The 21159-nt window shown below is 34.9% G+C and overlaps 4 protein-coding genes and 1 non-coding gene across 5 annotated transcripts; 3 read left to right on the plus strand and 2 right to left on the minus strand.

Moving 5' to 3' along the window:
• The first annotated feature begins 377 nt into the window (after positions 1-377).
• Positions 378-7880, plus strand: LOC109795704 (RNA demethylase ALKBH10B). Its single transcript, XM_020355216.3, has 7 exons — positions 378-971; positions 4929-5059; positions 5200-5317; positions 5722-5823; positions 5950-6065; positions 6198-6352; positions 7071-7880. The coding sequence occupies exons 1-7, from the start codon at positions 530-532 to the stop codon at positions 7552-7554; spliced, it is 1548 nt and encodes a 515-aa protein (XP_020210805.1). The 5' UTR covers positions 378-529; the 3' UTR covers positions 7555-7880.
• Positions 7881-8783: 903 nt separating this feature from the next.
• LOC109797074 (BSD domain-containing protein) lies at positions 8784-10235 on the minus strand. Its single transcript, XM_020356979.3, has one exon. It carries the CDS (start codon positions 10129-10131, stop codon positions 8941-8943), a length of 1191 nt encoding a protein of 396 aa, XP_020212568.2. The 5' UTR covers positions 10132-10235; the 3' UTR covers positions 8784-8940.
• A 179-nt stretch (positions 10236-10414) lies between these two features.
• RRP4 (ribosomal RNA processing 4) lies at positions 10415-12586 on the plus strand. The gene is made up of 6 exons (XM_020356980.3): positions 10415-10807; positions 10887-10932; positions 11014-11103; positions 11347-11412; positions 11507-11572; positions 11902-12586. The coding sequence occupies exons 1-6, from the start codon at positions 10539-10541 to the stop codon at positions 12358-12360; spliced, it is 996 nt and encodes a 331-aa protein (XP_020212569.1). The 5' UTR covers positions 10415-10538; the 3' UTR covers positions 12361-12586.
• A 996-nt stretch (positions 12587-13582) lies between these two features.
• On the minus strand, positions 13583-15487 carry RPH1 (resistance to phytophthora 1). Its single transcript, XM_020357065.3, has 4 exons — positions 15032-15487; positions 14652-14862; positions 14066-14235; positions 13583-13988 (listed from the first exon to the last, which is right to left on the minus strand). Exons 1-4 carry the CDS (start codon positions 15323-15325, stop codon positions 13962-13964), a joined length of 702 nt encoding a protein of 233 aa, XP_020212654.1. The 5' UTR covers positions 15326-15487; the 3' UTR covers positions 13583-13961.
• Positions 15488-15718: 231 nt separating this feature from the next.
• TRNAS-UGA (transfer RNA serine (anticodon UGA)) lies at positions 15719-15800 on the plus strand. Its single transcript has one exon. It is a non-coding gene; the product is annotated as a tRNA-Ser (tRNA).
• Positions 15801-21159: the final 5359 nt, after the last annotated feature.

The raw sequence follows: 21159 nt of genomic DNA on the forward strand, positions 1-21159 counted from the left end.
ATTTGATAAAAATAAATTTGTTTGGTACGTAATTTTTCATAAGTTAATTGAAGTAACTTATAACTTTTTTTTTTTTTTAATCTTCATTAATATGTGAAAATCCTTCTTTATCTCTTTTAATTTGTAAATCATTTTTGTCAATATTTCATTTTTTCCTTTTCATTAAATAAATAATAGTTTTTACCTTTACGTAGCATTTGAGGGCAGGAGGTACTAGGGAGCTGGCATTGGCATAGATAGAAAAGAACAAGAGAGGGAGCATAAATGAAAAATGAAAAATGAAAAATGAAAAATGAAAAATGAAAAATGAAAAATGAAAAATCCCACTCCTCTTTATAGCTAAACCCCCTTCAACTCCTCTCCCCTGCACTGCATCTCATTCTCATGTGACTTACTCCAATTAATTTCTCTCTCACGCAATTGCAACACAAAATAACAACAACCTTCTCTCTCTCTTTCTCTTTCACTTTCACTTTCTCTTTCTCTCTCTTCTCTCTGTTTCTTTCTTTCCTTTCACATTCCCCTGCCCATGGCGGCTGTCCCACCATCGCGGACCGATCCACCGGCAATGGTGCCGCCGCCGCTCATCGTCTCCGACTCCTTCGCCAAGGACGCCATTCTCGCCTGGTTCCGCGGCGAGTTCGCCGCCGCCAACGCCATCATCGACGCCCTATGCGGACACCTCGCGCACCTCGCCGCCGCCTCCTCCGACTACGACGACACCTTCGCCGCCATCCACCGCCGCCGCCTCAACTGGATCCCCGTCATCCATATGCAGAAGTATCACTCCATCGCTGACGTCGCTCTCGAGCTGCGCAGAGTCGCCGAGAGGAAAACGGAGGTCGAAGGCGCCAAGAAAAGCGACGACGAGGAAGGCAAATTCGAGAAGGAAACGGCGGAGAGTGGCGGAAACGAAGGTGACGAAGCTGCGCCGGAGTATGATTCGCCGGACAGTGAGATTACTGATTCAGGTAATAATAATAATCGATTCCACACTCATCTTCTTTAATTTTTTTTATTTTTCAGTTTTCTATATTACTACTTACTATTCGCGATTCACCTTCAATTTCGCCTGTGATATCTTATTATACTCTTTCGCGATTCACCTTCCTCCTTTTGCCCGGGAATTGAATTCTCCCCGTAACGGCTTTTTTTTTTTTTTTTCAATCTTAAAGCGATATAATACAATTCAATTTTCAGATTATTCGATAGTTATTTGTGTTTAGCCTGAAAGCACCGTAGCCTTTTTTTTTTGTGACTCACGAAGAGTGAAAACTTTCTGTGTCTCTTCACGGGAACAAACCTTTTGGTTTTCGGCTTTTTATATATTTTTTTATAAGACAATCAATATATTAGAAAAAAGTATTTTTATTCTCTGATGTATGCCGAAGAAATCGAGCTAATAGGATATTTTTCATGAAAATTAGTTTTCTAGATTGTTTATGCATTGAAGTCAATTTTCGGTTGCGCAATGGTAGACCGCAGACGTCGTTCAACGTTTTGATCGCTTTAATTTTTAATCAAATTTTTTAGGCGAAGCAAAATCATCGCCAATAGGGTTGTTTCTCCTTTTCATTTAAAAAGAAAAAAGTTTTTGTGGCGCTTTTTATTTTGTATATATAGCTATGTTATTAAACTAATGCCACGCAGAGAATATGTTCGATAATTATTTTCATTACATTACATTTTGATTCTGAATTCTTATTTTTCATATTAGTTTTTGTTAAACCAATAGGGTATACCAGGTCCTATGTTCAATTTTTATTATATTCGTTGCTCACTCAAAAAATTATTAATTTTTATTATACTTTGAGAATTTAATTAAAAAATATATAATTTGTTTATTCCATTACCAAATTACGTATGATAAATTTACAAAAAAGAAAAAAAAATTACGTATGATAACATTATAATATGTTATTCAATAAAGGTATAATAAATAACACATAAAAATCATATTATTTCCTTCATGTATATATAATTAAATCCCACAATTTTAGAAAGTATAATATATAATTAAATTATGTTATTGATTGTTTTGTTTATTGAGCTGAATTTAACTGATTAAATATTATTTTAATATTAACGAAAATCAGGTCCACCTTGTACAAATAAATGATTTGTATACGATAATATCTTGAATTCAATAAAAAATAAAGTTCTTTTATATTTATTTTTTTCCGGTGAAAGAATTTGTAAAGTAAAGAAAATGTGAAAGAGAAAAAATTAACATGAATCGAAAACTACTCTTTTGTTTCATTACCTAATGTGTGTGTGTGTGTTTTTTTTTTTTTTTTATATTTATCATGATCTTCAATTCACAAATTGTTTTTAAATAATTTTTTTGATTAATTCCTTAATTACTTCTCCATTTCAAAATAAATGAGGTATGAGTTTTTTTTACAAAAAATAAGAAATTTAATTAATAATTTAATGAGAGAAAAAAATGAAACCATCCTGATTATTTATTTATTCTCTATCTCATTTCCGGGTTAATTACATCTGATTTTTTTATTTATTTTCTAGTTGCGGGATCGGAGTAGTATTTACAAACATTGTCATTTATAATTAAAACTCACATTAATTATTTATTTAAGATAAAATTAAAATATAATATTTATATTTTATCGAAAACCTAAAACCTCATCTAATGTGAAATAAAAAATTAATTTTAAGGTATAACTTATTTTAAAATACAGAGATTTCTTACTTTAATGAGATCTTAGCCTTTTATTATTATTATGAGGAGTTATCATTTTTCTTTCTGTATTTGTTAATTTTGTATACGTTTTGGGGGTACTTTGGTGTTACGGACACGGTTGTTAAATGGGCCTTAGGCAGAGGCGAATACAACAACGTTAGCGGGGTACACCTAGAGATGTGTGCAATGGCGGAAGAATCAGAGCCGGTTGCATGATGCTGTTGTTGACGTTACGTGAGTGGTTCCATCTATTGGTATCGTACCACGTGCCGGTTTGTGTTTGAATGGGTGGGTAGTTGAGCTTTGACATATTAGGTGCTATTCCCTATGAACACCTGTTCATTGTTCAATGCTGCATCCTAATTAGGTCCAAGTTGGCAAGTCAACTCCGTCGACTCTTGCTTACTGGGTGAAGGATCCGATGAATGGACTTTAATTATGGGTAGGAGGATATTAGGATTTAGAAAATTAGAAAGTGAACATAATTCATAAAGGGTAGCATAAGAAAAAAAAGGAAACGAAATATGTTCTGTTTAGGACTAATACTTTTGCAATAATTCTTAGTGCATGATTGCTTACGGATCTGGATCCTTGCAGTCAAAGTTTCCTCCAGGCTCCAGTCATCATCTTATAATCTTAGCTCAATTGTAATACAACAATCTAATGGTCCTAATTTCTACTGTAAAGAAAAATTGACCGGTGAGGCTGGAAATGATCCAAACTAGTCTGGTTACATGTTTTGGATTTACATTGAAAGACATTTACATGTTAAAAAATATATAAGAAAATGCTTGAATTTCATTCTGTTGCCTCTGCTGAATTTGGATCCAAAAATGTCAAATCTAAACCAAATATATGTAACAAAACTTTTTTGTGAGTGTAAATAGTAGGGTAACAAATAATGTAAAAAATATTAAATTCTAACTATTTATTTAAGAAGAGAAATTAAAAAAAAGAACGTTGGATGAATAAAATATCCTTCACAAGTGCCTTGAAATGCGAGGGAAGTTGATTAACTATTTTTTTTTTGTTTTTTTATGAAAATTAAAAAAATTATTTATAACATAAAAAAAACAAAAATAAATAGTTTTATGCGAATAAATAAATAATACAGTTCAAAAATTTAAAATTTTGGGTTAGTTGTTTTTAGTTAGTATAATAGTTTTTATATAATTTATTTATTTATACCCACTCTCATTTAAGTGTTATTCACTTGTTTTCTTTTTATATCTATTTATTTGAACAATACCTTTTTATTTATTTATCATATTTCTATCTCTTTTATTTTTCTTCCCTATTTCATTCTTCATTAAAACAGAGTATAAGAGAGATAGAAAGACAAATGTGAGATATGATGAGTGAAGTGGTAGAGAGAGAAAAAGAGAAAAAAATAAATTATAAAAAGTAATGTAAGAATTTGTTGCATGTGTATTAAGTATTATTACTCAGTTTTTGGTTCTAAATAAAAACAAAGCATGTTTGAGCAACCGGTTGCGTTCATATCCTAACTGGAGACATGTGCTACTATCATAATTTTATTTGTTCCAGTGGCCTGCCCATTTTGTACCTATTAACTGGACTCTTTCCTTGGGACATTGGTTTGGTAGTGGTGGGGGAGCTCTAACGCCCGGTTACTTTGTTGGAAGGGTAGCACATGTATATCAACAATTACACAGCAAAATCAATTGTTAAATGTGATATTCCAATTTAACAAACTTACTGATCTAATGGTGACGATGACAATGTTTGGGCTTCGGATTGCTTTGTTGCTAACCCTTTTTCAAATCTCTCTTTCTCTCCGTTAACTATCACTAAAGAGCAGGTAGGATTTGTCATACTACAAGATAACCAAAGGCATGGGGCTAACCTAACCATGCAACCCAAAATCTAATCTAAGTTTGGGTTTAACTCATCCTTATAAAATTAATCAGCAATAATCACCACTCAACCTTACACTAAAATATGTTTCTCACTTATATGTACTATTTTAATTATTTCATTAGTTAATGGGAGATCTTCAAGATTCTAACACAGGATGAGTGTAATAATTGTAATAAATCATTGCAATAAACTATACTACTGGATATAATGCTTTGGATGAAATTGTGTTGCCTTAAAACTACACAAGATGAGTGTAATATAATGCTTTAAGGTGGTAAGTCAATCCATTCCCCCTCTTTCGTTGAGTGCTAAAAGTTGCCTGGATTTTTTTTGTTCTGGAGTACAGGATCTCAGGAAATGCAACCAAGTGCGATAAACAATAATATATGTTCCAAACATGAAGAATGTGAAGGACGTTCTTCACAAATAAAGCTGACAAAAGGTTTCACAGCAAAAGAGTCCGTGAAGGGGCATATGGCAAGTTCTTTCGTTTACAACCTCAATATTCAATACCTTATTTTTAATAAAGAAGCATGGATTCATAGAGCTGGTATCACTAGTTTTTGTAATAAGAAGCAGCTGGATATTGCTGAATGACAGATGATTGCAATTAGCAGGTGAATGTTGTGAAAGGATTGAAGTTGTATGAGGACGTTTTTTCTGAATCAGAAATCTTCAAGCTGACCGATTTTGTGAATGAGATTCATGCTGCTGGCCAGAACGGGGAACTCTCAGGTAAATCACCATTAACTCGTTATTTCCTGCACGTTTAATTACTTTATATAATGCTAATTTTTATGATTTTGGTCGTCTGCAATAACAAATGAAATATCAAGACATGTGGCAGCTGTTTGTTTGTTTAATTTTGGGACTCGGGACTTACTTATACAATGGACAACAAATTTCAGTATAGTACATGTAATCAATATCATGATGTATGTAATCCATTATAATAAATTTAGTGTTTTCTGGACCTGTATTTATCTTTCTCAACACCGTTGCGGTTGTATGTCTTCGTTGTATTTTTTTTACTGTCACCAATCACAAGACAGGTTTAGACACACAATGATTTAACGCAAGTTGTCCTGTTGTATATAATATATGTCACGTTCTCACCAGATATTCTTGAATAAATGTAGGTGAAACTTTTATACTATTCAACAAACAGATGAAAGGAAACAAGAGAGAGCTGATTCAGTTCGGTGTTCCGATATTTGGACAGATAAAGGACGATACCAAAAGTAAGAAAAAAAATTATTTAAAGGAAGATATAATAATTTGGCAGTCTTTCTACACCTTAACAAAACTGTAATTTGGTTCTTCTATGAATTATGAAATTCAGCTTGCTTTTCCTTTTTTGTTTACAGGTAATATAGAGCCAATTCCAGCACTTCTCCAAGATGTTATTGATCACCTTATTCAATGGAAATTAATTCCAGAGTACAAAAGGCCAAACGGTTGTATCATTAACTTTTTTGAAGAGGTAAACATTTCGTGTTTCCGTAATCATAACTCCCTTATCCTGTATTAGTCTGATCTCGAAAGCTACTATAAGCATTCATTTCTCCAAGGGAGTAACCATTTATTAATGTCTGTATAATTCTATAATTTGTAGGGGGAATTTTCTCAGCCATTCCTGAAACCACCGCATTTGGACCAACCTCTATCCACCCTTCTTCTCTCTGAATCAACTATGGCTTTTGGGCGTATCCTTATGAGTGAAACTGATGGAAACTACAAGGGGCCGCTCATGCTCTCATTGAAGGAAGGGTATATACTAAACAACTTACACTCTTTGGGGTCCTAATTTTCCATTTATTTTTAATAGTGCAGTTATATTTCGGGATACAAAGGCAGAATACCTTCATTTATTGGACATATAACCTTTTTAGAGGATGAAACTAAATGTTCACATAATGCCCTAATTATTGGGTTAGATTGCTTCCATTTTCCATTTTTATGGAGTAAAATAGGTACTTGCAGATTTTTTGGGGGACAATTATTTTTTTTGTTCTGGAAATATCATTTACTAGATTGCAGAAGTGACACCTAGATTCAAATTTCCATCCTTGGCACTAGGTCCTTCAGAAGTCTCCACCCTGATCCCGGAAAACTCATTTCTCCACATATTTTTCTCTTTAATATAGTATATTATGTGTTTAAAGTGGTTAAGTTTTCCTTGTTAAACAAGTATTAAATTCGTCTGCATTCAAGGTATGAAAGTTTCTGAGATGTTCTTAAGGAATGTTAGATATGGATAGAGTGACTCGACAAGTAGCTTCCTACTATTTCAGGGGCTGTATCAATATACACCGATAGGATTGGCACCTTAATGTTATGTCTTTAGAAGAAAAAAAACGCTAGTTTCTCATTTCTAGCATTTAGCTCAAACCATTATTGTTATTTTACATATCTTCAATGGTTTTCTATTGATCCATAACATTGTAGTAGTTTATAATACGTGATTAGATGATGAAACACAATGTAGGTCTCTTTTAGTGATGAGAGGAAACAGTGCTGACATGGCAAGGAACGTAATGTGTCCATCCCCTAACAAAAGGGTGAGCATCACCTTCTTCAGACTGAGGCCAGACTCCAATCAATGTCAACCACTAAGTCCTACCATGACAACTGCAATGAACCTTTGGCAACCTGGCATTGCTAGCCCATATACTTTGCCGAATGGAGCTCTAAGTGGCTATGATGAGGCTATGGATATGATGCCCAAATGGGGATTAGTTGGTGCTCCAATGGTCATGTTAACCCCTATGCGCCCTATGGCAGTGAACACTCGTAAACTTCCTCAAGGTGGGACTGGGGTTTTCTTGCCTTGGAAGGGGGCATCCAGAAAACACGCAAGGCATCTTCCACCGCGTGCCCAAAAAGGACGCCTTATGGCATTACCTTCACCAGTCGAGTCACACATGGGAGAGTCCACTTCTGAACCCAGCATTGCTGTTGTTGAAGGATAAGTATGGTTTTAATCTCGAAGCTGCCTTGGGTTTAAAGAAATGTGAATCAAGAACGGTGGCTTTCATGCCTCGGTTATTTGATCCGGAATCTGGAGTATTTATTTTGTTGTCCAAACGGACCCAGGGGGTTGCGAGAGTTTGTTTCATTCATTTTTTTCTTCCACATTTTCCCTTTTACTTGCTTTTTAGATAGATAACTTAGAATATAGTATTTACAATAGTTTATTGTCGGTTCCAATCAGCTTAAGGGCTTTGGAGAATGTGAATTATACCAGGGATAGAATTTTATAAGAATGGTAATTTATATTTTCATTTTAGAGGTTTAATTTGTGTCTGACCGTCAACTGGCTGTATAGGCTGCTTCCAGACAGATGAGTATTAAAAGGTGGTTCAGGACATCCAAAACATTATTAATAGCCATCTCTATCCTAACAAAGAAAAAAGAGTACCACCATCTCTAATGTATTTATTGTTAATTTGAATAAAGTAGTACCTTATGATTTTAACTAACTTCAACATTGAACATACCTTTACATTTCCAATATATAAGTCACTTGACTGTTAACAACAGTTTATACTGAAATAATTTTTTTTTAAAAATTGCTCTATTGAAATAAATGCTTCCGTGAAGATTTTATTATGCAGTTCTCAGATCCTCGACATTTCAAATAATTTCGCATCTATCTATAAGTTCTTACTTAGATTTCAAAATTAAATGTTATATTTGGTTAATTCTTCTATTACTTATTCAATGAGAAGCGTACCATAACTTCATGTCATTGTTAAAGAAAACACTACGATACGACAAATAATTTTGCTAACCATTATGCTAAGAACAACAATGGTTTGGAAATCGATAAATTATGTTTTACTAGCAATCAGGGTAGGAATGCATTGATAAAATTAAATGTTATATTTGTCTTTATTCAGAACATATTAATTTTGATTTCTTATTATTCACCAATGATTAGCCAAACCTTGAAACAAATTAGGTACTAAATGGAACAGAGTTAAAACTTAACAATTCACCACGTGAAGGAGCTATATCCAATTACTTACAAAATGGACAGATTTTCATGCCAGTGACCACCCATAATTATCACTGGTTCATAAGTTATCAAATAAAAGAAACAGTAAGGAAGACGATATCACCCAAGTGTCTGTTTGCAGTCACCATATTTTGAGGTGTATCCAAAACAAAAAACATTTAATAAAATTAAAAAGGGGTATATCAATAAAAGTAGTTGCTTTTCATAGATTTAAAAATGTGGAATAGTGACACTCCTAAGAAATTTATAAAATTATGAAAACAAAAAGAGAATGCTAGTTTCTAATATTAAAACCACACTTACATGTATAATTCCCACGAAATTGCAGCCCAATATCTCATGCCTTAGCAGGCTCATCATTATCTTCAATGTCCCAACTCAAGTCTTCATCTTCTTGTTCTTGTGGAACACTGAGGCGCTTTCGCAAATCAACTTTGCTTGGGCTACCCGTCCTAGCCCCCTTCCCTTCACCGTCAATTCTACTAAAATTCTCAATCTCATCCCATTCAAAGTCCTCCTCCTCCTCCTTCTCATTCTCATTCCCCAAGTGCTGACTTGCAACCGGTGGAGCTTTTCCATCATCAACCTTCCTTTTCATTACCAGCTTCTCATCAGAATCCACACCGGAAATAGAATCATTTCTATTCCCAGTGTTATCCACTTCATGAATACTACTTTTCTTGCTCCCATCACCCTTATTCTCAACAGCCTCTTCACTCTTGTCAACTTTTGATTCTTCAACACACTCATCCTTCTTGTTACCGAGTCCCTTGCTTTGCACCTCTTCCACATTCGACCTCTTTGTTCCATCACCACCCACATCTCCATCATCATCATCATCATCATCATCATCATCAAGATCCCAACTCAAATTCTCCTCTTCCCTGGACATCTTCCTCACGAGCCTCGCCCTGACATCCTCAGCTTTCTTAAACTTATAAACCCTATAATAATACCTAAACCAAAACATGTCACGGTCAACAACACTAGGAACAAACCTTTTATAAACACTCTCCATAGCCTCATTCTCTCTCAGAAACCCTTCCATTTCGTCCCACTTCCCTTCCAGCGAAAACCCCGACTTCCAGTTATTAAACTCGTCCAAATCCTGGGGCACTTCGGAGTAAGTGCTAACGTCACCCTGAATGGCACGAACCTGAGCGTCAAACCTACTATACCGTTTCGAATTGAAACCCTTTCCGGTGCTGTTGTTAATTTTTTTGTCGTCGTCGGAATGGAGGATGGCGTCCTTGCCGTGAGACATGATCTGAGCGGTTCCCTTGACGACGGTGTTCCCGAAGTGGTCAATGGCGTTGCCCACCGTCTCGAGGGAACCGTGAGCAACCTCTATCTCCTTCTTGAGGCCGGTGCCGAATTCCTGGAGGTCGCGGCGGTAGGTCTCGATGATGGATTCGGATTTGGCGCTTAGGGTTTTCCAGAGACTGTGGATTCTGATTTGGGCGGCGCCGGAGGGGTCATTGTCGGAAGGGCCTGGATCGTCGGAGAAAACGGATGCGAAGAAATTCATGAGGAATGCAGAGAGTGTGTGAGGGAATGATTTGAGAATATGTAAACATATACATACTGTGAGAATATGAGAACGCGTGGGGGTAACTAGCAACTAACATCCCGTAATCCAAGGTTTAGGATAACGTCCAATAAAACTAAATGCTTTACACACGCCACACGTATCCAAATTTATAATTTATAATTAATTAAATGTAAAAAAAATTAAAAGTCTAATTTTGTTCTTTAAAAAATATAATACCAGTCGAAAAGTAAAAGTGAAAACCTGTTACATGAAGGCCCATTTAATAGATGGGCTCACAGCCCAAACTTCAAGTTTGAAAGAGGAATTAGAAATGGCGGTGGTAGCACCGTGAGGTTTAGGGTTTCTTCTTCTTCTTCCATTCTTCAGTGTTTGCACAGAGACAGATGGAGAGAGAAGTGAGAGGGATACAGTTACCGTTAAGCCAAACTCAGAAGGTTCGTCTTCAGAAGGCTCTAGAACAGTTACAGTCTCTGTCATTGAAGGTGAATTTCGATGCTTCGGTGGTCGTCGCCGATTCCATCTCCGTCAACCACGAAGACGGCGTTCTCAAGGGGCACGGAACCGCCGACCTCAACGGCGAAGTCGTCGCCACCGTCTGCGGCGTCGTTGAGCGTGTCAACAAACTTGTCTACGTCCGTGCCTTACGCTCCCGGTAATCTTACTTCTTAGCTTCTCAACTTCTTTCTGTTGTTATCTTCGTTAACGGAAATGAATAATGTGGTAACTCGTAGGTATAAACCTGAGGTCGGTGACATCGTTATAGGGCGTGTTGTTGAGGTACAATTTTATTCTGTCAAAGCTTTCACTCGTGCTTGTTAGTGTTTTCTGACTACCATTGTGTTATTGATAAATGTGTAGGTTGCTCAGAAGCGTTGGAGATTGGAGATAAATTACAGTCAGGATGCAGTTTTGATGCTTTCTTCTATGAATATGCCTGATGGTGTCCAGGTATTTCATAACTCACTTTTTGGGGGATATATCTTGTATTGCAATGCTTTATGATAAAACTATCTGTAACTCGTATAGCTTATACTTCTCTGTTTTTAGAAAATTTAGGGCCTTTGCTTGTTTGAAATAAAAGGGTGTTTTGATTTAAGCAAAAAATGTGTTTAATTATTTAAATAAAATATTGCTTTCTGCCACAATTAAGCTGGAAACCACCTCATTCAGAACTGTTCTTTCCCATGCTAGAGGCGGAGGACCGCTGTGGACGAGCTAAACATGCGCTGCATTTTTGAGGAGAATGATGTTGTTTGTGTAAGTCTAGTTTTGTTGTGCTTACTGAAAATTACTTACATTAGATGAATAAATGATCGTTGATTATTTTTCTGAACTATGTATGTGACCACAGGCTGAAGTTCGTGGTTTCCAGCATGATGGCTTACACCTTCAAGCAAGGAGTCGGAAGTATGGAAAGGTATGTAGTCTTGAAAATTGTCATAAATCATGTTAATTACTTTGTTTTTACTTGCTTCTGTTTTTTCCCCTCAAAATGTAGTTGTACATTACATGAAGTAGGAGACCCTAGACTCTAAGAAATGGGTATTGTTACTTACAGATGTAAAATTACACTGCTTCCAAATACGTTTTTGTGATTGAAATGTGAGGAAGACATCTTGAAATGAGGGTAAAAACAATTTTGGTTGCCATGGTGCTTAAAGGGTTTATCTTGATGGGATGTTGTAGTATATTCTGTTTTTTTCTTCAGTCTTTTACTGTTACTGATGTCTCTCAGTTGTGCAACAGCTTACTAGAGGTCAACTGCTTAGAGTCTCACCTTATTTAGTGAAGAGACAAAAACAACATTTCCATCATCTGGAGGAATTTGGTATTGATTTGATACTTGGCTGTAATGGGTTCATATGGGTTGGGGAACATATTGAAGCCAAAGATGACATGGTAGAAGATCAAGTGAACCAATCTGATCCACAAGTTCTATTGCCTAGTAAAAATAGTGTGAGTCTTGAAGAACAAGAGAAAAGTTATACAACATTGGAGACAAGAAAATACATATGCAGAGCTGCTAATGCTATTAGAGTATTATCAACCTTAGGCTTCAATATTACATTGGAAATCATCAAGGGAATTATTGATCTAAGCCTATCTTTGAATCTTGATATACATGATATGCTTGGTTCTGAGTTTTGTGTTCTGGTTGCCGAAAAAGAGGCAGAAAGGAGAAGCTCAAATAAAAAGAAGCGGTAGATTGTGAAATGGTGGGGCTTTTTGGCCTGATTACTTTAATTTGATTTACAATGTATTAAATTGGTGTAAACTTTGAAAGAAAAAATTCCCAAAATAGTGTAAGTCACATTTGAGGTGAGCAAAGTATAAAAAGGAACTAATGGATGAGCGATGGAATGAATGTTTAAAAGAGTTGTATTTGTTTGTTGTGACTTTTTTTTATTAATATTTCTATGTAGTTGTTAGAGATGGCTGGCTGTTTTTTTCTTAATAAAATGAAGGAAAAAGGGAAGTTGCATCCCGCAAATACCATTTTTTTTAATATTCAAGTTTTAATGTTTAAATAGATAAGTACGATTTGGAAACCATGACTTACTATTTAATATTAAAAAAATGTAGAAAATCCAACTCTATTTGTTTGATGAAATATGTTGCGAGGGAATTCATCGGTCGCATTACCATGTTGAGCTTTCCTGTTTGGAGCTTCAGAGCTTGTTCATGTGTGGTGTTTTCATGGCTGTTCTATGGGTTTATCAATGGTATGAGGTTGTCAAATTCAACCCTCTTCATCTGATGAAATGCATTGCCAGGGAAGTCAACCCCGTAGCGTTACCATGTTGAACATGCATCCAAGAGAAAATTGTGTTCAAAGATTTAGAATACTAAAGAAAGTCTGTCGTCAATTGTGTTCAAAGGTTCACTCGTTTTCCTTAATCACCGGAGATGGTAGCAAGTCTGTCGTCAGTTGTGGCTTAGGAATGATTGTGAGAGATGACTTGATACACAGAATCCAATAGTTGAACATGTAGCATTGTAGCTACTTCCCAAAATTTGGGAGGACCAACCGGCTTTTTTTCTTTTTGTTTTGTTCATTGTCAACGTTGCCTTTGGGTAATGTGTGGTGAAAAGTTTTCACCATAGGCCGTTGCAAATGGTATTAAATTGCAGGCAACCACAATATCAAGATATTTGAATTCTTCACAATTTCATTGCGACTGCAAGCATTTGTTCATAATTTTTCACAATATTAGAGTTCGTTTGTCCTGTCTCTAGTCTTCCGCATATTCTTTTGGTTGTTTCTTCAATAGTCATCTTAACCAAATTATGGCCAAGGCCACCAAAAAGAGTTGTGGCAAAAATTAAGTAATCACTCAATATTCAAATGCCTTTCGAATTAAGGATACACTATTAACGGATATGAATATTTCGTCCAGTTAAGAAAATACCTCAACGCCATCGAAACTCAGCGATACAAATCTATGCATCATGGCTACATTATATTTCATATTAGGGAGATTCTGGATAACATTAGGGAACTTCAGTTTTCCTGTAATGTGAGACACGGCAATAATACAAAATGCAAAACCTTTTAAGGAACCTATATCATTCTCTTCAAGTGATAATAGGAAGAATGTAACGACTGTATCTTGCTTCCATAGAAGATGCAAAAGGCTACTGGAACTTTAACACAGAATTCATCCATCCTTGAGATTAATGAAGTGTGAACTTCTCCAATGAATGTCTGTGGCATCAATTTGCTATGTGTCATATATATTTGAGATCAATGAGAACGCAAAGAACCAACAAGCCTTGATAGCAGTTAAAAACCAAGTTTGGGTTTTCTAATCCGTTCTCTGAAGCCATCCAAACTGCGAGACATACTTAAGAATCAAGTTACAAGAAATAAAGCTAACAACAGATCTAGATAACTAGAAAGTATATGTACCTTCCACGCGTACATTCCTAAGAAGGCTACTACATCTGCCGACCAAACAACAGCAAAGGACTTCCAAAAGAACGGGATTATAACATTGAGCAATGGGATGAGGAGAAAAAGATAGTTGAGAGCTTCTTTCTCATTCTTTGAGCAATCTCGAGCTCGTAATGAAGGAATTGCTGCACATATATAATGAATTGTATTCATCATACATCCATACTAGGTAAAGAATCATTAAGACATGAACAACAATGGATTTAGCCCATGTCGATGAGAAAATCAAATCTTGATATTTTAATACTATTATGTATGCATATGTAATATTGACCATTGATTTTTATATTAACAACTAAGATTATTCACTTTATCCTTTGAAACGACCAAATCTAACAACAATAATTAGCATGGATGAACTACTCATAATAATTACATTTAACTTCAATTTCAAATACAAAACGTTAATTCTCGGAAGTACATAATCTTTTTAAAAGGTTCTGAAAATTTTCATAACTGATAACTCAAAGCATGAAGAAGCAAAGACATGTTCTTTCAAACAACTTTGAATTCAGAACGAAATTGGGAGGTAAAAACTTACTGAACATCCAAATGGACCACATTCCCATTAATCTCCAAATGTCAGGTTCCTCAGAAGGGAATATGAGATTGAAAGACAAAGCTCCACCTAGCAACATTGATACATACCCTTGAACCTCAAAAACAGTGTACAATACAGTTCCGGGCACTGCAGGGTTTTTTGAAGCCGTGGAAGCCCTTGGTGCAAAGGTTGCAGCAGTCTTCTGAGCAACCTGTCACATAAAGCAAACATCAAAATCACCATTGATCAACTCTCACCAACATGCAAAAGTTTTAATTTCAAGTAATTTTCTTTAAAAAAAGCATGGCTTTTTACGAACTGGGCATCCTTAAAATTCTTATTAAATTGAAAATACATGTTCAAACTAAAGTTTCACCAACCTTTTTAAGCTCTTTGTCAATCGGAGCAGAAAAAGTAGACGCGTCGTCGTTGTTGGCGTTCTCTTCCACGTTGGTCTCCTCCGCAAGTTCCTCAGTTAGTGTTTGCGTGTCAAGTTCATCGGAAGTGGCACGTGCGGAGAGTGTGGCGCGAAGCAGAGAGTGTGAGAAGAAGTTGGTGGAATGGAACCTTGGAAGGTTAAGGTTGATGGTGTTGTTTCGAAGCGGAGACATAAAAGAGTAAGGGACCCCACTAAGGTAACTGTTTGTAGAAGGCGGTGATATGAAAGTGTTCATTTTTATTATTTTGCTTTTGTTCTGAAATCAGGTTCTCATCGGAAACTGAAACTCCACCACCATGAGAAGATGGAAGATAAGAAATGTGAGGTGGAATTGGAACGAAGCAAAACAACCACGTCTAAACGACGACGTCCAGGAACCCGCTTAAACTCTAACGCTCTCATTTATTTCTCGTTCGTAATTAGTTTATAAATTTTTAATCAAACCGTATCCAAGACAATTTTTATGTTATCTTACTGAAATTTATAATAAATAAATTTATTATATATATATATATATATATATTATTATGATATAAGTGTTACTGTTATAGTTTTATATAATCATTGGAAATATACATTGTTTGGTAAAAACAATAATAGATATGTAAAATAATCCTCATCAACAAGTGTCGATATGTCCGAGTGGTTAAGGAGACAGACTTGAAATCTGTTGGGCTTCGCCCGCGCAGGTTCGAACCCTGCTGTCGACGATATAACTTTGTTTTGTTTTTCAATCTGTTTAGCTGAAACGTTCTCCAGAATTCATGTTGTCTACTATATGTAACTGATATTTTATGTAACTTTTTTGAATTTTGTTTTGTTTTTCAATCTGTGTGGCTGAAATTTTTCAATCTGTTTAGCTGAAACGTTCTCCAGAATTCATGTTGTCTACTATATGTAACTGATATTTTATGTAACTTTTTTGAATTTTGTTTTGTTTTTCAATCTGTGTGGCTGAAACGTTCTCCAGAATTCATGTTGTCTACTATATATATATATATATATAACTGATATTTTCGATATACAGTAAGAGTTAATAAAATTTGGCACACGGATGGCTCTCGCCCTTTTGAACATGAATTAGGCTTATGCATTATGATGGATGTTTAGTGAGTATCGAACAATTAACATAGATATATAGAATAATTTTCCAATACCAAAAGTTCTGTTCTAGATTCAGACATGATTTGCTAACCTCATGGATGATGTTAAATTAATTAGGGTGCTCAACTACCAGTTTTTGTAGTTTCATTTCGAGGAAAAAAAAAAGGAAAAAATTTAAGTAAATAATTCATTTTCAGAACAATCATTGAGTCAATGAATGACTCATGACATGTTAATTAAAATAGAATTATAAGTATGGTTAACTTTCACTGTGAAGCGAATGAAGGAGTATATCATTCTTCTTATAGATATATAGGACACATCCACAAAATCATACATGCAAGTTATCTAATAATGCATGCTTACTAGAAATTGTTGAGAATATCTTATTTTTGACATTGAACTGTTAGCTTTGAATAAAACTATGATATTGTCCAAGACTTCATATACGCCAAAGTTCTCGTGTAAAATATGGTATTTTTTTTAAAATTTATTTAATATTAGTAAAAGATACAAAAAAGTATATATAAGTGTTGAAATTGATCATTAACATTAATAAATTGGACATCATGTACTTCACACATTAAGTTAATTAGGTTACATGTTTAATTAACATATCTAAAATATCCATAAGGATATAAAATTAAAATGGTCGCCAATGAATGGTTATAGTGAAAGGAACTTCCAATGGCCGAATTCGTAACCTCATTTTAACTTTTAAGAATAAAATTTGTTAATATGTTAAGATCTTTTAGAGCTTCGAAAACCAAATTTATTTATTTGACATCTTATTTGATACGTCAATTCCAGCTAGACCCACATATTAGTTAATAGCAATAAATATATATTGCTTTAACGAATCTGCATTTTTAAAACAATGATTTAAGGGGGTACCATTTGTCCACATTTTGATGTTGGTTTCTCCTCTTTAAAATCATTTATACTATGTTATTCAGGCTGATAAGCACCTACGAGCCTGTTGAGCCACTCATTCCCAATCAACTATATGTACCTAGGAGGCTAGGACTCCTGTTCCTGTCTTTCTTTTTCACTCTTTAAAATCCTACATACGTTTACATACAAACCTTCCTGTGTAGGAGTATGAAACTATAGTTTTTTTTTATTAATATTATTAGTTTAATATTAGGCTTTAATTTACTATTGTTGGTACCGGAAAATGAATTCGGAGGCACTCGAAATACAGAAGTGCTCAAAAATCCTAGGTGATCGGAAAATGGCAAAGAAGTTTCTGAAGAAGGCATACGAAGCCTGAATAGAATCAAGAGATACACGAAGACACTTTTCGTGAAACTCTTGAAATCATTGAACTAGGAAGGACACGAAGACACTTTTCGTGAAACTCTCGAAATCATTGAACTAGGAAGGACACAAAGACACTTTTCGTGAAACTCTCGAAATCATTGAACTAGGAAGGACACGAAGACACTTTTCGTGAAACTCTCAAAATAATTGAACTAGGAAGGACACGAAGACACTTTTCGTGAAACGCTCGAAATCATTGAACTAGGAAGGACACGAAGACACTTTTCGTGAAACTCTCGAAATCATTGAACTAGGAAGGATACGAAGACACTTTTCGTGAAACTCTCGAAATCATTGAACTAGGAAGGACGCTGCTCAGGAGAAAGGCTCACAGCCTCCCAACCTCTCAAAGTACAAGAAAAATCAGGAAACACTCGAGTAGTATATTTTTCGTTGGTTACTCGAAATCCCAAGAATCCGGACATACACGAACACACTTCGCAACCTCTCGGAATGAAGAACTTAAAGGAGACACGATTTAAGAGCGGTTGAAGTAAATCATGGGATAAGTGTCAAAGGCTGCAGAATGGTTTGGGGAAGTTAATGAGCAGTTCCAAGAGTTATCCAAAGACGTGCCCGGGAATAAGCCACGAGGTCGAGGTGGAAGTTTAGAACGGTTATGCACTTCCGGGGCACGTCAGAAACAGTTACCTTTCCCAAATCTTTGTCTATAAATTAAACGAGCCATGCTCGTAGCAGAGGGTTGAAAATCTAATTCCCACAATACCTCACATGCACTCCGCAGCCTGTGCATAAGGCATACTGTGCATACGAGACAGCTTTGGGTACGATTTCTCGACCACCTTTCTTTTTTTTCTTTTTTAGGAGTAGCATAACATAGCGTAATCTAGCCTAGTGTAGTGTAGTCATTCTGAACATGTTTTGTTGTCCTTACTAATTCTGTTACCATTTAATGAAAACTCTATTTGTTGCTTGTACGATTTTATTTTTTCACTGAAAGTCTTCAATTCTGTCATGTCACGAACACGCATAAATTGAAACGTGAAATCGTGCTAGTTCAAACATAAAGAGTCCACGAACAAATTCCACCGTAAACAACTATACAAAAGTCAAGCACTTGAATATGTAAATATTTTAATTAAAACAATTATCATTAAACACATTTTAACTAAATATAATTAACAACAGTCATAATATTACGAAAAAGATTAATCTATAACTTACTGATAAGACTTCAAAAAATTTCAACCTGATCAGTTGATACTTTACACATGTAACATAATGATGGGGAAAAAATCAAAACGAGATTATTCATCATATTTTATCTTTTCACTGTTGTTTTGTATGGGAATAAAATCATATGGGACAAAGTCTAGAACATCTTTAAATAATAAGAGTAAAAACGTATGAAGTTTATCTTTTTAAAACCCTACATTATCTCGTTTTTCTTATTGCTATTATCTTCCTTAAGGAAAGGTTAATTATCTTTTTCTTAAAAGAAGTACTTCAACATTAATATCATATATATGTACTTATATATAATTACACATCTTCTGAAGAAACCAAACGAAAAGAGACAAATCCAAGGCTAAATGTAAAATACTGAAAAACGCAAAATGAAGGTGATGAGTTGAGGCTGAGGTCCCCCCTCCAACTAAGTGATAGGGTTTTATCAAAGAAAATCTCACTTGTCACAAGTTCTAATTCTTTAGATTATTTGGAAGAAAAAAAAATGGAGAGAAGAGGGGCACCGCGGGTTTCACGTGACGTGGCATTCTAAATAAGAATCTCACTTAATTTTATGTTCATGAGCAGAGTTGTTGGATCATAGTCATATTAATATTATACTTTCTTTTTCCTTTATTTGTTTGTTGCATTGTTTCAATCAAACTTGAAAGAATAAGAGTACTTTTAGCTAAAAAGCAACAACGCTGTGAACTTTTGCACCAGTCACTTACGTGGGTGGATGTAACGAATATTCATGATTTGTGCATATTATATATGCATATAGAGCATGTTAAGTAAACTTGTTTCCAAAGACGGGAAAAGGACACGAGTGTCATTTGTTAAATAGAAACAAGTGAAGGAAGCCAATTAATTATCTTTTCCGGAGCAGTTGGGGCATGTTCGAGTCCCACCCACCCATCTCTTATTTTCAGCCTAATTATGTCATCTTTATCCAAAAATAAACTAAACTACTCTGCATCACTGATTACTCGTCAAAATTAAAAAAATGTAAAAATGAAATTAAAATAAATAAATAAAGCTAGTGCCAAATGTCATCAAGTCATTTATAGGAAACCACCTTTTTTAGAAAAAAAATATTATTACATCATTCCATGCATAAATAGTTTCCATTAATTTCAAGATAATACGTAATCGAGTTTATTAAGATCTTTCTTTTAAATTTTAAAAAATGCTTCTTTGTGTACTATCTTAGTCTATGATGAATTAATCTTTTCAATAAAGGTCAAATAAGATAGTAAGTTATTCACATCTAATTATTAATTAAGTGTATTTCAAGTCTATTTATGTTTAAGTTGATTAATAAGTTGTCTTAATATAGGATTGATGGATGTTAAGCATTGAAAATTACTACATAGCTATATTGATAAGATATTGTTCATTTTGAATTTAAATCCTTATAGTTTCACTTTTGAACATTACTCAAAATGCTTCTTACCAATAGAAATACATGTATATATAAATTCATGCTCACCCTCTTACTTTCTTATTTGAAATATATAGGATTTTGCTTGTATTCTAACAATCATTATCTCAAATAAAATATTATGATTTTCCCTCCTTACAATGGAAGCTAATCCACAAGTATTATCTGATGGTAACCAATAGAGCTCATTCATATTCTAAGTACTTGCACCGTCGTTCCATCGTTAACTCATGATAGTAAGACACACTTCCTAACCTTTCATGTTATCAAAAAGATTCTTCTCCACACATGAATCCATCATTAGGAAAACTTTCGATACAAGGACCCTTATACCGTAATCCACTAACCAACTCCATCATACTTGTTGAGCACATAGTTAGCCACCTGGTCGACCATTAACTCTAATACCACTTGTTAGGTACTAGGGTTACCACATACGCACACTATCTCTACATTGGTAAGGTGGTGTCCACTTTGAACTTAAACTCTCACGGTTTTACTTTTGAACGTCACCTAAAAGGCCTTTTGTTATTGGAGGCACATGTGTGTATATAAATCCATGTTCATCCTCTTATTTTAACAATGTGGGACTTTATTTGTACCCCAATAATTGGACAATATCTTATCATTATGGAGACATATATAAGTGGAAACCGTCGATACATAATAAGTGGTATCAGAGTCGATGATTGATTAGGTGACCCGCTCAATGAGTATAATGGAGTTGACAGGTGGATCCGGGTATAGGAACCCTGGTATCAAAAGTCTTCTTAATGATGAGTCTATATATGAAAAAAAGTCTTCCTAATAACATGGATGGTTAGGTCCCGCTATTGTGAGTTAAACAATGAAGCAATGGTGCAAATACTTAGAGCATGATTGAATTCTATGGGTCACCATCAAATATACTCGTGGACTGATTAGCTTCTACTGTAATGGATGGTTAAACTATGGTCCTTTATTTGAGAGGAGTATTGTTGAGATACAATCAAAGTTTTACATTGTCAGAA

Source organism: Cajanus cajan, chromosome 6, assembly GCF_000230855.2.
Source record: "Cajanus cajan strain Asha chromosome 6, NIPB_CcT2T_4, whole genome shotgun sequence".
NCBI classification, from domain to species: domain Eukaryota; kingdom Viridiplantae; phylum Streptophyta; class Magnoliopsida; order Fabales; family Fabaceae; genus Cajanus; species Cajanus cajan.